The 16148-nt window shown below is 41.7% G+C and overlaps 1 protein-coding gene across 1 annotated transcript in view; it reads right to left on the reverse strand.

Annotated features, from left to right (window-relative positions):
* Nucleotides 1–16148, reverse strand: part of UBR1 (ubiquitin protein ligase E3 component n-recognin 1) — a 157124-nt gene that overhangs the window by 107593 nt on the left and 33383 nt on the right. Inside the window, exons 4-6 of the mRNA XM_062205754.1 lie at nucleotides 12870–12980; nucleotides 4578–4708; nucleotides 1105–1243 (exon numbers count right to left, since the gene is read on the reverse strand). Coding sequence (XP_062061738.1) covers nucleotides 1105–1243; nucleotides 4578–4708; nucleotides 12870–12980 — 381 coding nt within the window. The remainder of the gene's footprint in view (nucleotides 1–1104; nucleotides 1244–4577; nucleotides 4709–12869; nucleotides 12981–16148) is intronic.

Below are 16148 nucleotides of genomic sequence, written 5' to 3' on the forward strand. Positions count from 1 at the left end.
AGAACCCGGTGTGCCGGCCAATAAATAATTCTTAAAAAAAAAAAAAAAAAAAAAAAAAAAAAGGCCAGCGCCGTGGTTCAACAGGTTAATCCTCCGCCTTGCGACGCCGGCACACCGTCAAAAATTTAAAAAAATAATAAAAAATAAAAAAAAAGGACTTTTACAAACTGGTATTTATCCAAGGAGAGGAGATGGAAGCAAAAAAAATAGATTTTGATTAGTATGAGCTTATTATCATAAGACAAAGAGTAGAGAGAATTGAAGAAAGTAGACATAAAATAAAAAAAAAAATACAGGTTTCTTAATTTGATGGGTTGCAAAAGATAGTATTTCCTGGTTTATCCTAAAAGAAATGAGTCAGAAAATACATGGAGATAGATTTTGGCTCAACATAGGAAAAATAATTCTCCTAAGAAGGAGAGTTGCCAAACAAGTAGTCATATAGAGAACCAAACTGTAAATACTAAAGGAAAAGTCAGATGGCCACTGGGAGCAGATACTGTGCTCTCAGTACAAGAATGGCCCTTTTCAGTGCTTTTTAACTTTTCCTAATCTTACATTATATAGTTACCTTATCAGCAAATCAGATCTTGATTTTTTCCTTTAAGAAGGTTATTTAAAGGCTACCTGTTAATGCCTTTGCGATTAAGCTACCTTAATGCTTTTTGATTAAGGTATAAATACTTTAGTAACTTTTGGGAAAATCTAACAACCAAAGTAGACTTTACTTTGTACAACGAGTAGTTGAAAATCAGCAGCCTGACTTACCTTCAAAGCTTCTTCTATGATCTATACCCACAGTGCAGAAATAGTAACATAGGCACTAACACCTGGGCTAATCTAGTATTACTGCCAAGGACTAAAAAATGTTTGCTGATCATTCCACTTCATTTTCTTTTCCTTCTATTCTTCCTTCTGTCTTCTTTTCCTATTTCTATTCTCTTTTTCAAAATTCTAGCTAATTTACCTAGGACACAGAGAGTAACTGGAGAGTATGGTTGTACCTAACACAATACTCAGTCACTTGACAGCAATTGGGTCAACACTTGATTGTCAGGAAGCTGATGCTAAGACAGCAGCATAATCCAAATAGAGACCACAAACCTCTTTGTCTATGGCAGTGGTGTGCAACTGGGCCTCTGCAAGCTCACAGTCAAGAGCTCTTTGTAGGCTGTATATGACATGGTCATATGAATGGTGCTCATCGTTGAAAAGAACACAATAGTATCTTTCATTCTTCTCTCTGTTGAAAAAATATATATTCAGACTCCACAAATGGAATAAAAGTAAAAAATAGACAAAAATAATATACAACATCTATACTGAAGCAACACCATGTAATTTCTTACATGTAGGAAAGCAACACTAAAATACTAACACAGGAAATTATTTCAAGTAGCACAGTGCCATAGAATTTTTAAAAGTCCTAAAATAGGGGTTGGCGCTGTGGTGTAGCAGGTTAAGCCTTTGCCTGTGGTGCCAGCATCCCATACGGGCTTTGGTTCCAGTCCTGGTGGCTCCACCTCTAATCCAGCTCCCTGCTAATGGCCTGGGAAAGCAGTCGAAGATGGCCCAAGTCCTTGGGGTCCTGCACCTATGTAGGAGACCCAGAAGTAGCTCCTGGCTCCTGGCTTCAGATTGGCCCAGCTCTGTTGCAGCCATCTGGGGAGTGACCCAGCAGATGGAAGACCTACCTCTCTCTCTCTGCCCTCTGCCTCTCTGTAACTCTGCCTAAGAAATAAATCTTTAAAAAAAAAATAAAAAAGAGTACCAGCATTGCCATTTTGGCTATAGAACCTCAGACAGGTAACTTAACTGCTTTTGGTTGTTTAAAATGACTTTGATGTAGGCTGGTGCCGTCGCTCACTAGGCTAGTCCTCTGTCTGCGGAGCCGGCACCCTGGGTTCTAGTCCTGGTTGGGGAGCCAGATTCTGTCCCGGCTGCTCCTCTTCCAGTCCAGCTCTCTGCTGTGGCCCCGGAAGGCAGTGGAGGATGGCTCAGGTGCTTGGGCCCTGTACCCACATGGGAGACCAGGAGGAAGCACCTGGCTCCTGGCTTCAGATCGGCGCAACACGCCAGCCTTGGCAGCCACTTGGGGGGTAAACCAACGGAAAAAGGAAGACCTTTCTCTCTGTTTCTCTCTCTCTCACTAACTCTGCCTGTCAAATAAATAAATAACTTTGATGTATTTATTAGAGAGAGCGAGCGAGCGAGCTCCCACCTACTGATTCACTCAACAAATGCTCACAATGGGTGAGGCTGGGTTAGATGAAAGCCAGAAGCCTAGAGGCAGGGGCCAGGAGCCAGGCCTTGAATTCAGGTCTCACACATGGGTGGCAGGAACCCAACTACTTTAAGTCATCACTGCTACTTCCCAGGGTCTGCATTAGTAGGAAGCTGGAGCTGGGTATCAAACTCATGTTCTCCAATATGGGACCTGGGTATCCTAGCCTACATCTTAATTGTTAGGTAAATGCCAGCCCATTATCAGTTTTAAACATTTATAATGTTTTCTACAAGATACTCAATTGATCCTCACAAATCTAAGAGTCAGATTTTCTCAGTTCTCTTTATAGTTCTAGAAAACATAGGCTCAAAAGGGTTCAAAGACTTATGGTCACAATGTTAATAAGCAGTAGATTGGACTATAACTCAGAACTGTAAATCCAAAGATCAACGACACTCAAGCAATGCTCCTCTTTTTTGGCAGGTGGTGACTCTTATTAAGCTAACCGCCACAATGTTCCTTAAAAAGTCTAACTTGAAATTAAAATATTTGTGAACACAATTTCTTATGACCTTTATTTCCCCTAAGCAGTCTGTGGTCCAAAAAGAGTCCAAACAACACATTTATGTCTCTATAAGTTAAAATTCTTATTAAAAATATCTACTTACTTATTTATTTGAAAGGCAGAGCAAGAACAACAGAAAATGAGAGAGAATGAGAGAATGAGACAGAGAGAATCTTCCATCCACTGGTTCACTCCCCAAATGGCCACAACAGCCAAGGCTGGGCTAGTCTGAAGCCATAGCCAAGAACTTCCTCCTGGTCTCCCACATGGGTGATAGAGACCTAACTAACTGGGCCAATTTCTGCTGCCTTCCCAGATACATTAGCACTAGCAGGAAGCTGGACCAGAAACAGCGCAGATGGGATGTGAAACGTCCCTCCATTATGGAATGCCAGCATCACAAGTGGCAGCTAAACCTTCTGTGCCGCAATGCCAGCCAAAGTTAAAATTCTTAATTCTCTCTCCTTCCAAAAAGCACAACAAATTAAAAAAAAAACAAAAAAAAAAACAAAAAAAAAAAACAAACAAACCTGACTGCAGTTGGGTATGTGCTATCATCTTGTAAAATTCCTAGTATGATACAGGTACAAAAATTCTTCCAGGATCTAATTGTATCTTTATACCAGGTCCAGAACTGGTTTTTGCATTTTTAAAGTTAAGAGTAATTCTTAGCAACATTGAAAGATGTATGACTTTCAGATATTGCTGGATTTTCAAGAAGTTATTTATTTTCATTTTATTTGAAAGGCAAGAGGTAAAGAAACAACACAGAGATCTTTCATACACTGATTTACTCCTCAAATGCTCATGACAGCCAGGGCTGGGCCAGGCCTAAGCCAGGGGACAGAAACTCCACCTGGGTCTCATACATAGCAGGTTGCAGGCACCCAAGTACTTGAGCCATCTTCTGCTGCCTCCCAGCATGAACATTAGCAAGCAGATAGAATCAAAAGGAGAGCTGGAACTTATATCCAGGCACTGTGATATGGAATATGGGCATACAAACTGTTGTATCAAATACCTGTCCTCAAACTTCTTGAATAGGAAAAGGGCTAAAGACATGGGCTAAAAGGAAACACTGTTGCAAAGAATGTGTCCCCAAACCCTTGGGAAACCTGGAGTTTGCCACAAACTAGTATCAAACTGAGCCACTTATTTGCCTAATCAGATGAGTGGCTGCTAAAATTACGTAACATTTAGAAAAAGAACACTAAATGTTGATATCAATAAAATCAAAAGCTCCTGATGGGCTCTTCTTTTGCCTTAATTTCTATACCCAAAGTATCTAGCAAACCACCTCATATAAATGAAATTTTAAAAATATTCCCAAGAGGGAGTGGCACTGTAGTAAAGCAGGGTAAGCCATCACCTGCAACACCAGCAACTCATATAGACACAGGTTTGAGTTTGGCTGTTCCACGTCCAATCCAACTCCCTGCTAATGGCCTGGGGAAAGCAGCAGAAGATGGCCCAAGTATTTGCGCCCCTGCACCCATGTGAGATCTGGAAGAAGTCCCTGGCTCCCAGCTTCAGCCTGGCCCACCCCTGGCCATTGCAGCCATATAGAGTTAATCAGTGGATGGAAGACCTCTCTCTCTAACTCTGCCTTTGAAATAAATAAATAAATCTTCAAAAATAAATAGATATTCCCAAGAGACAATTCTCCATAAATTTTTCAGAATAAAAAAACTACATAGTAAATCATAACAAAGATAGCTATCCAACACTTATTTTGCAATATCAATAACCATCACTAAGCCACATCTGCTTTGACAATATCCCCACCTTATCTGGAGTTCAGGAGGCAGTTCTTTTTCCTCTTCCCATATAGTCATTTCTACAATGTATTTTATAACTGAAGGGAATATTTTCCTGGCTTGGGCAATTACTTCTTCATTCAACGGACAATGTGAACTCTGTAAGAAAGTGGAGAAAAACATACTATACTAACCAAGACTGCATACAAATAGATGAGGAAGATAATGTTATCAATTTGAAATAATCACTTCATAAGATATTAAAATATCCTCCAAGAATTAATTCGGGTTGAGTTCAAGAGAGCTGCTATTCACATCAGTGTTGTCTACCCTGGTGGCCGAGTTTGTGCTACAGATGACAGAAGGGAAAGGAGGCAACCACAGAGTTCCCTTCAGTGATTTTCTTCCCCTTAAGAATGTTTTCCTCTGCCTTTCTGAGCAGCATAATTATAACAATATTATATAATAACTGGCTATCCTTTATAAAAACTTTTCTGGTATTTTATTTCTTTTTTTTTTTTTTTTTTTTTTGGACAAGCGGAGTTAGACAGTGAGAGAGAGACAGACAGAGAGAAAGGTCTTCCTTCTGTTGGTTCACCCCCCAGATGGCTGCCACAGGTGGCGCGCTGTGCTGATCCAAAGACAGGAGCCAGGTGCTTCGTCCTGGTCTCCCATGCGGGTGCAGGGCCCAAGGACCTGGGCCATCCTCCACTGCCTTCCCGGGCCACAGCAGAGAGCTGGACTGGAAGAGGAGCAACCAGGACAGAATTCAGCGCCCCAACTGAGACTAGAACCCAGGGTACCGGCGCCGCAGGCAGAGGATTAGCCTAGTGAGCCATGGCGCCGGCCTCTGGTACTTTATTTCAACAGATCCTCATGGCTACTCTAAAAGAAGGCAAAACAGGTACTAATGACACTTAAAAAATAAGGAACTCAGCCAATCACAAAAGGACAAAATATGATTCGTTCACACGAAGTATCTAAGGTAGTCATATTATAGAAACGTCAGCAGAAAGGTGACAGCCAAAGGCTTGGAGGAGAGGAAATAAGTGTTCAGTGGATATGTTTGCAGGGCTTCAAGAGTAAAAAGTTCTTGGGATCTGCTACACTCAATGCAAATCTACTTACACTGCTGAAATATATCCTTAAGAACAATTAAGACTGTAAATTTAATGTCTTGCATTGTTTGTTAAACAAATGATATATCTACCTTAAAAAGGAGAGATTTATTTAATTATTTTAAAGGCAGAGAGACACAGAAGGAAAGATACAGACAGATCTCTTTCATCTGCTGGTTCAGTCCTCAAATGCCTGCAACAGCTAGGGCTGGACCATGCCAAATTCAGGAGCCAGAAACTCCCTTCAGATCCTCCACGTGGGTGGCAGGAATCCAAGTACTGAAGCATCATCTGCTGCCCTCCAAGGCACATTAGCAGGAAGCTGAATGGGAAGCAGAGGCAGTACTTGATCCTAACCATTCTGATAAGGGATGGGGGCACTCCAAGCAGTGGCATAACCCACTGAGCCCAATATCCACAATACATACACACAAACACAATGGTTAAGAATCCATCCAAAATCAAAGAGCAGAAGCACAACTGAAATCTGGGTCTTTTGACTTCCACAACAAACAATGTTTTCTTCATTACAGAACATGAATAAAACATTTGTTCAAGCTATTCAGCTATAAAATGTATTTAACTGTCCTATCTATATCATAAGGCTTTGGGGAATGCACATCAAAATCACAGTAAGGGGGTTGGCATTTGTGGGGCAGTGAGTTAAGACACTGTTTAGCATTTCCCCATCCCATATCAGAGTGCCAGTTTGAATCCTGGCTACTCTGCTTCCAATACAGCTCTTTGCTAATGCATTCTATTAGTCAGCAGATGATGGCTCAAGGCTTAGGCCCCTGCTACCTATAGACTTATAGGTATATGGGAGACTCGAATGAGTTTTGGGCTCCTGGCCTTGGCCTGGCCCAGCCCTGGCTACTGCAGGCATTTGGGAAGTAAAGCAGTGGATGGAAGATATCTCTCTTCTCCCTCCTCCTCTCTCCCTCCCTCCTCCACTCCCTTTCCCTCTCTCTTCATTCTCTCTTTTCTCTCATCCTGACAATTGGCCTTTCAAGTAGATGAAAAGAAACATTAAAAAAATGCTGCTTGGAACATCTACATCCCAGTTTTAAGTACCTACATTCAATTCCTAGCTCTGCTCCTGATTCCAGCTGCCTGCTAATATGCACCTTGGGAGGCAGCAGGTGATAACCTAAGTAACTGGGTCCCTGTTACCAACCCAGGAAATTGAGGTTGAGTTCTGACTTTGGCCTGTCTCAGCCCCAGCTGTTGCAGACATTTGTGAAGTGAACCACTTGATAAGAGATTTCTCTTCACCCCTCTGCCTCCCAAATAAATAAATAATTTTTTAAAATGTTAAGCACAGGGGCAGGCATTATGGTGCAGCAGGTTAAATCCACTGGCATCCCATTTGGGCACCAGTTCAAGTCCTGGCTGCTGCACTTCTGATCCAGATCCCTGCTAATATGCCTGGAAAAGCGGCAGAAGATGGTTCAAGTGCCTGGGCCCCTGCCATCCATGTGGGAGACCCAGATGGAATTCCAGGCTCCTGGGTTTGGCCTGTCCCACTACCAGCCTTTGCGGCCATTTAAGGCGTGAATCAGTGGATGGAAGATTCTCTCTCTTTCTCTTTTTCTCCAAACTCTGCCTTTCAAACAAATAAATCTTTGTTTTTAAAGATTTATTTATTTATTTGAAAGAGAGTTACACAGAGAGAAGAGGCAGAGAGAGAGAGAGTTCTTCCATCTGATGGTTCACACCCCAGATGACTGCAACAGCCGGAGCTGTACTGATCTGAAGTCAGGAGCCAGGAGCTTCTTCCAGTTCTCCCACAGGGGTGCAGGGGCCCAAGCACTTGGGCCGTCTTCTACTGCTTTCCCAGGCCATAGCAGAGAGCTGGATTGGAAGAGGAGCACCTGGGACTCAAACCGGCGCCCATGTGAGATGACAGCACTTCAGGGCAGGGCATTAACCCACTGCACCACAGCACCAGCCCCTAAATAAACCTTTCTTAATAAATATTTTTTAAAGATTTTATTTATTTATTTGACATGTAGAGTTACAGACAGTGAGATAGAGACAGAGAGAAAGGTCTTCCTTCCGTTGGTTCACTCCCCAAATAGCCGCAACGGCCAGAGCTATGCCCATCTGAAGCAAGGAGCCAGGTGCTCCCCCCCCCCCCCCCCCCGGTCTCCCACGCAGGTGCAGGGGCTCAAGCACTTGGGCCATCTTTCACTGCCTTCCCAGACCACAGCAGAGAGCTGGACTGGAAGAGGAGCAACCAGGACTAGAACTGGCGCCCATATGGGATGCCAGTGCCACAGGCAGTGGATTAACCCAGTGCACCACGGCGCCGGCCTAATAAATATTTTAAGGGGCCGACACTGTGGCACAGTGGGTTAAAGCCCTGGCATGAAGCGCCAGCATCCCATAAGGGGGCCAGTTCGAGACCCAGCCGCTCCTCCTCCAATCCAGCTCTCTGCTAGGGCCTGGGAAAGCAGTAGATGGCCCAAGTCCTTGGGCCCCTGCACCCCCGTGGGAGACCAGAAGAATCTCCTGGCTCTTGGCTTCGGATCAGCACAGCTCAAGCCATTGAGGCCATCTGGGGAGTGAACCAGTGGATGGAAGACCTCTCTCTCTGTCTCTACCTCTCTCTGTAACTCTTTCAAATAAATAAAATAAATCTTAAAAATATATATATTTTAAAAATTAAATATTAAGCCCAATTATCATACAGCAATTTCACTTTTAGGTATAAATTCAAGAGCAGGGGCCACCATTGTGGTGTAGCGAGTAAAGCCACCACCTGCAACATAGGCATCTCATATGGGCGCAGATGTGAGTCCGGCTGCTCCATTTCCCATCTGGCTCCCTGCCGGTAAGCCTGGGAGGGCAGTGGAAGATGGCCTAAGCATTTGGGCCCCTGTGCCCATGTGGGAGACCCAGAGGAAGCTCCTGGCTCCTGGCTTCAGTCTGGCCCAGGCCCGGCTGTTGAAACCATTTGGAGAGTGAACAGCAGATGGAAGACCTCTCTCTCTGTCTCTTTCTCTCTGTGACTCTGTCTTTCAAATAAATAAATCTTTTAAAAAGCAAACCTAAAAACAATGCAAACATATATCCACACAAAATTTTATACAGAAATGTTCACAGCAGTATAGTTCATAAGAGCCCAAAGTGGAAACACAACACAAATGTCCATCAAGTGATGAAAGGATAAAATGTGGTATATATATCTATACAACAAAATATTACTTGTCCATGAAAAAGAATGAAGTACATGCCACAACATGGGTGAATCTTGAAAACATTAAATGAAAGAAGTCAATCACAAAAGACCAGATATTTTGATTCTATGCTTATAAAATATATAGAATACACAAATCTGTAGACTCAGAAAGTAGATTAGTAGCTGCCTAAAGCTAGGAAGTTGGGAAGAAATGAAGAATGACTTCCAAAGGATACAGAGTTTCTTTCTAGGTAATGAAAATATCCTACAGTCGACAGTGGTGATAGTTGCAAAAATTCAGGTGCATTATCTCTTAATTCCATTTGGCCGTGAAATTTCTGAAGAACTTGTACTTTATAAAGATCACTGAACTATCTGCTTTAAATGGGTGAATTTTTAATATGCATACAAATTACAACTCAATAAACTGTTAAAGGGCATAAACAGGAAAAAAACTAGTAGCTCTTTAAGACTAAAAAAATCCAATAGAAATGCAGTACAGGGGACAGCGCTTTGGCATAGCAGGTTAAAGCCCTGGCCTGAGGTTCTGGCAGCCCATATGGGCGCCGGTTCTAGTTCCAGCTGCTCCTCTTCCAATCTGGCTCTCTGCTATGGCTTGGGATAGCAGTAGAAGATGGCCCAGGTCCTTGGGCACTTGCACCTGCGTGGGAGACCCACAAGAAGCTCCCCCCTCCTGGCTTCAGATTGGGTCCTGACTTCAGATCACTGGGGAGTGAACCAGCGAATGGAAGACTTATCTATCTGTCTCTACCTCTCTCTGTAACTCTTCCAAATAAATAAAATAAATCTTTAAAAAAAAAAAAAAAAAGAAAAGAAATGCAGTATAAGGCTTTTAATATTAAATTTTAACCTAAATTCTATAGGATAACCTAATGAACTCTGCTTCATTCTATAGACACCAAACCACTAACCCACTCCTTTTCTCTTAAGCACTTATTTTGTCCCACCCTGCAATGCTTTAAAATTCCAATTTTTACTCAGTCTGACATTTTTTCTCTGGAGATTTTACTCAGATGCCTTTGTTAGAGACAAATCATCTTTCTAACCCTCTCTCTGCTCAAATTTTCCTTTCAACTTTTCATAAAAGTAGCCTGATGTGAAGAGTTAAACTACCTATGCTTCATATTATATCAGTAGTTGAGTTCTTTAGATGAGATATGGTAAGCATATAACAAATTTCTTGTCTCTTATGTCATTAACATCTAGATATTTCTCCCATCCTCATCTCCTTTTATTTTTAGTGATGGAAACAAGACAGTCTTTCTGCTAAAATTCTATATTTTAAGTTTATTTAAAAGCATATTTTTAAAAATGTTATTTATTTGAAAGGTAGAGAGACAGAGAGTAAGACCTCCCATCTGCTGGTTTACTCCCAAAAAGTCTGCAATGGCTGGGGACTGGGCTAGGCCAAAAGTCTGGAGTCAAGAACCCAAACCAAGTATTCCATGTGGGTGGCAGGTACCCAACCACTTGAGTCATAACCTGCTGCCTCCCAGGATATATATAAGTAGCAAGCTGGAAGTAGAGGCCTCTAGATTTATTTTAAAATGTATATCATTTTAGATTTATCTTCCTCGTGGCATTATCTTATTCATCTATTCCTGAATTTCCTATAAACTAGAAGTTAAATCTATGAAGTTCAGGTTAAACACCTTTAGCAAGAATATTTCATAAGTAACTATCTTTTTTTTTTTTTTTAATTTTTTGACAGGCAGAGTGGACAGTGAGAGAGAGAGAGACAGAGAGAGAAAGGTCTTCCTTTTGCCGTTGGTTCACCCTCCAATGGCCGCCGCGGCTGGCGCACTGCGCTGATCCAAAGGCAGGAGCCAGGTGCTTCTCCTGGACTCCCATGGGGTGCAGGGTCCAAGAACTTGGGTCATTCTCCACTGCACTCCCAGGCCATAGCAGAGAGCTGGCCTGGAAGAGGGGCAACCGGGACAGAATCCAGCGCCCCGACTGGGACTAGAACCCACTAGGCGGAGGATTAGCCTGTTGAGCCACGGCGCCGGCCTCTTTGTTCAGTTTTAAATTAGGTTGTCCTTATAACTGAGGTCTTTTTAAAAATATTTATTTATTTGAAATGCAGAGTTACAGAGAGGTAGAAGCAGAGAGTGAGAGGTAGGTCTTCCATCCCAGTTCACTCCCCAAATGGCTACAACAGCCAGAGATAGGCCGATCCGAAGCCAAGAGTCAGGATGTTCTTCCAGGTCTCCTATATAGGTGCAGGGGCCTAAGGACCTAGGCCATCTTCCACTGTTTGCCCAGGCCATTAACAGGGAGTTAGATCGAAGTAGAACAGATGGGACTTGAACTGGTGCTCATATGGCACTGCAGGCAGTGGCTTTACCTGCTATACCAAAGTGCTGGCCCCTATTACTGAGTTTTAAGAGCTCTCTGTAAATTCTACATATAAGTCTCCCATCAGCTATGTGATCTGCAAATACATTTTTCCCATTCTGTGGGCTGCCTTGTCACATTCTTGACAGTGCCCTTTGGAGGATAAAAGTGCTCCTTAGCAATCTAAGTCTGAATGCTGTTAGCATTCACTAACAATCCATGTCTGAATCAGATATTTCCTTAGAATCTGCAAACTATCATTCCTTCTCTGTTAAATAGCCTTTCTCCAGAAAGAACTTTTCCTGATAAAACAGGAATACCTAGTTACCATGAAACAAAATTCCTTCCAAAAAGGTAAAATAAATGTTTATTTCGTTCCCTTTAATTACCAAGAAATTGATATAATAACTACTGCCATGGTGACAAAGAAGTTCTGTTTTACTTAGCTCTCATGTAAGTTTCATTAGAAACTCATGAATTTTTATACATTCAGTATGATTTCATCATACAGTGAGAATGCTCCAATTATCCAACTAATGTCAACAGGAGCCTTTACAAGTTGGGTCCTAGTTCTCTGACACAAACTTAATTGAACAAATTTACATTAACACATTCCCAAAATACAGACCTGGAATCAGGTATTTTAACAAAAAGCCTGATTTCTTTTAGGGGAAATGGTACTCAAGAGATCAATTCTGGGGCCAGCACTGTGGCGTAGTAGGTAAAGTTGTCACCTGCAGTGCCAGAATCCCATACAGGCATTGGTTCAAGTCCAGGCTGCTCCACTTTTGATGCAGCCCTTTGCTATGGCCTGGGAAAGCAGTAGAAGATGTCCCAAGTCCTTGAGCCCCTGTACCCATACAGGAGACCCAGAAGCAGCTCCTGTCTCCTGGCTTCAGATTGGCCCAGCTCCAGCCATTGTGGCCATTTAGGGAGTGAACCAGCAGATGAAAGACCTCTCTCTCTCTCTCTCTCTGCCTCTGCCTCTCGATAACTCTGCCTTCCAAGTAAATGAGAGAGCTCAGTTCCTGGGACCTAGAGGTATTCACTGCTATAGTAGAATCTGGAACAGTTGAAAGAGCATAAAAACTACCTATGTTTTGAGTTTTGAAAGGATTTATCTATGAACCTATTTGAACATTATATTTTGAAGAAAGTACTTTTTCTTGACAACTTTTAAAATTTCTTCAATGGTTACTGCCCAAATTTCCTGCTTTTGAATAAATTTTGTCACTTTACACTGTCTTACAAAACAATCCATTTCAAATATATGTGCGGATTCATTCAAAAAGCCTTTTACAATCCTTTTCATTCCTCTGTATCTGTGATTCTGTAGGTTATTCACCTATTCTGTTTCCTAAATCATTAAATTCTGCTCATATTTATTAACAATTATTTTCTCTTGTTATTTTATGCTTATCAAGTTGATGGCTTAAAAAAGGATTCTGGATTCATTTTTCAATGGGAATTCATTCCCTCCTTAGAGAAATTATCAAATCTTTAACTTCTTTGAAGAAAAAATTCTTTATATGTAAATATGAAAACAAAAATACTAAAATTCTAAATGGAATTCAGTGTAACCCATACACCTAACATTTATTATTACCTAATTTCATTAAGTTTAAATTACCTACCCATTTTTTAAAAACATCATTCTTACCTCTTTTGTAGTACCTCCTCTTCCAGGCTCATGATTTAAACAAAAAGGACCAGTTTTCCAGGCCTCTGTGTCCCCACAGTCACAAAATCCTCCTCCAGTAGAAGTATGCATCTGATAAATATAAAAGGAGTTTGTCTTGAGTTCAAAAACATATTACAAAGCAAGCAAGAAAGATAAAGGTGACTCAAATAACAAATACTCACTAATACTTCAACTTTAATTGCCTTCAATGTAATAAAAACTGAATAACAAAAACATTTTGATTGCCCCCAAAATAAACAAAAAGCCACCAAATCCTAAATATTTCATCATAATAAAAAAATTTTATATCATACCCATTTTATTTTTTAAAATATAGTTTATTTGAAAGGTTGAGAGAAACAGGTTCACTCCTCAAATGCTCTAAGCAGCCAGGGATGGGCCAGGCCAAAGCCGGGAGCCAGGAACTTAATCCAGGTGTCCCATATGGGTGGCAGAAACCCAACTACTTGAGCTGTACCTGCTGACTCCCAGAGTGCACACTGACAGGTACCTGGAACAGGGAGCAGAGCCAGGACTCAAACCCAAGGACTCTAATACATGATTTGGGCATCCTAAGCACTGTCTTAGCCACTATAACAAATGCCTACCCCTAGGCCGGCGCCGTGGCTCAACAGGCTAATCCTCCACCTTGCGGCGCCGGCACACCAGGTTCTAGTACCGGTCAGGGCTCTGGATTGTGTCCTGGTTGCCCCTCTTCCAGGCCAGCTCTCTGCTATGGCCAGGGAGTGCAGTGGAGAATGGCCCAAGTGCTTAGGCCCTGCACCCCATGGGAGACCAGGAGAAGCACCTGGCTCCTGCCTTCGGATCAGCGGCTGGCGCACTGCAGCCATTGGAGAGTGAACCAACGGCAAAGGAAGACCTTTCTCTCTCTCTCTCTCTCTCTCTCTCACTGTCCACTCTGCCTGTCAAAAAAAAAAAAAAAAAAAAAGCCCAACCCTAATAACTCTAATTTTTAAAATAACAGTTGTTTAAATTTTTAGCTAATGGAGAAGAACAGATGGAGAAGTGTGCAGAAAATAATATAAACGATGCCTAGAATGCTTGAGTAATAAGATTTTGTACTAAACAGACTTTTAAAAATCATTATAACTTATATGGTAAGAATTTTGTCTAGTACAGTTATTTTCATTTACACTGATATCCCAGCACACCTAAAAATAATTTACAACCTTTTCCCTTTCAGTGATCCTGAAAGAAAAAAAAATTAAAATATACTAACTCAGGTAGAGAATGATGGCAACAACCTGAATTTTTTTAAATCTCCCCCAAAACTTCCTCCTCTAAAACATATAATGGCTAAGGAAAACACTAATGTGACCCATGATTTCTACATTAAACTAAATATAAATACCAGAACCTTCAAATAACTTATTCCAACAAAGTTGCCATTACTGCTCACTTCAGATCTGTGGGTTCATACAGCCTGAGAAGGGACTTAAGATACTCCATGAAAAATGGCAGAAGGGTACAGGCGAAACACAGATAAATTAACAGTCAAGATAAGAAAGTCCAAATTTAAGGTACAAAAACTAAACACTGTTGGGACATGGGGCTCATAGGAGTGAGCAGGACCAGAAGTGCCAGCCTCAGAGAAGCATTGCCTTTGGAGAAAAATCAAATACATTAAAAACAGGGTAATCCCAAAAGATATAGCAGTAAATGGAAGAAGGAAATAAGCAGGGAAAACTAAGGATCCACTGGAACGTGAGAGAAACAAGGCAAGCCAAATCCTCTCCTCCAGTCAGCACTACCACCATCATCTACAGAAGAACTTAGGACAGAAGGGGGTAGAACTGACAGAAGACAGTACTTGTGACTCATCTCCAGGAAATGAACAACAATAGAAAAAAAACAGAGCATATCCACATAAATACTGTAACAATGTCAACAGCCAAAAAAAAAAAAAAAAAAAAAGTAGGCAAACACTAGTCAAAACACAAACAACACTGAAAAAACCTGTAACATATGTCAAATTGAATTACATAGTCTCAATCCTGCATTTGGGGATATTAAAACATTTAATGGGAGTAAAACACCTTTATTCAGCAAAAATTAAGAACAGAAATGGGCAAAAGAAAAAAACCAAAGCCTTGATTGAACTCAGGGGAAAAAAACTAGAATAAAATGGAAAAAAAAAAAAATCACACCAGAAATGGATTCTAAATTACAAGGCGTCCAAGATATAGACTTACATGAAAAGTTAATAAACATCAAAGCACAGCAGGATAAGCATCAAGAGAATGAAAATGAGAAGTAAAGAAGAAGGGTTGGGCTGGTGCTGTGGTAAAGCTGCTGCCTGCAGTGCTGGCATCCCACATGGGTGCCAGTTTGAGTCCCATCTGCTCCACTTCCGATCCAGCTCTCTGCAATGGCCTGGGAAAGCAGTAGAAGATGGCTCAAGTGCTTGGGCCCCTGCACCCATGTGGGAAGACCCAGAGGAGGCTCCTGGTTCCTAACTTCAGATCAGCGCAGCTCTGGCCATTGGGGCAAATTAGGGAGTGAACCAGCAGATGTAAACTCCCCACCCTCCAGCTCTCTTTCTTTCTCTAACTTTCAAATAAATAAATAATTTTTAATAAAATAAAATTGTAAACTAAGAAAACTTTCTAGAAAAAAGATGAGTTTAAAGTCCCATTAAGCCCATGAGTAACAGAAAAAAAATAAATTCAGTGTGATTTTTTTTAAAGATTTATCTATTTATTTATTTGAAAGAGTTACAGAGAGAGGTAGAGACAGAGAGAGAGAGTCTTCCATCTGCTGGTTCACTCCCCAAATGGACGCAACAGCCAGAGCTGTGCAGATCTGAAGCCAGGAGCCAGGAGCTTCTTCCGGGTCTCCCACGTGGGTGCAGGGGCCCAAGGACTTAGGCCATCTTCCACTGCTATCCCAGGCCATAGCAGAGAGCTGGATTGGAAGAGAAGCTGCCAGGACATGAACTGGCACCCATATGGGATGCTGGTGCTTTAGACCACATTGTTAACCCACTACACCACAGCGCTGCCCCCCCCCCCCAGTGTGATTAACTCCAAAATATATCTAAGTAAAACTAACAGACTTTAAAGATAAAAAATTAGGTGGGCAATCTAACTTCTTAACACCAGAGCAGCATTTTTAAGAAAAGAAGATGCAGGGCCAGTGCTGTGGCGCAACGGGTTAACACCCAGCCCTGAAGCACAGGCATCCCATATGGACACCGGTTTGATACTCAGCTGCTCCATTTTTGATCTAGCTCTCTGC

This window comes from Lepus europaeus, chromosome 11, assembly GCF_033115175.1.
Source record: "Lepus europaeus isolate LE1 chromosome 11, mLepTim1.pri, whole genome shotgun sequence".
In the NCBI taxonomy this organism is placed as follows: domain Eukaryota; kingdom Metazoa; phylum Chordata; class Mammalia; order Lagomorpha; family Leporidae; genus Lepus; species Lepus europaeus.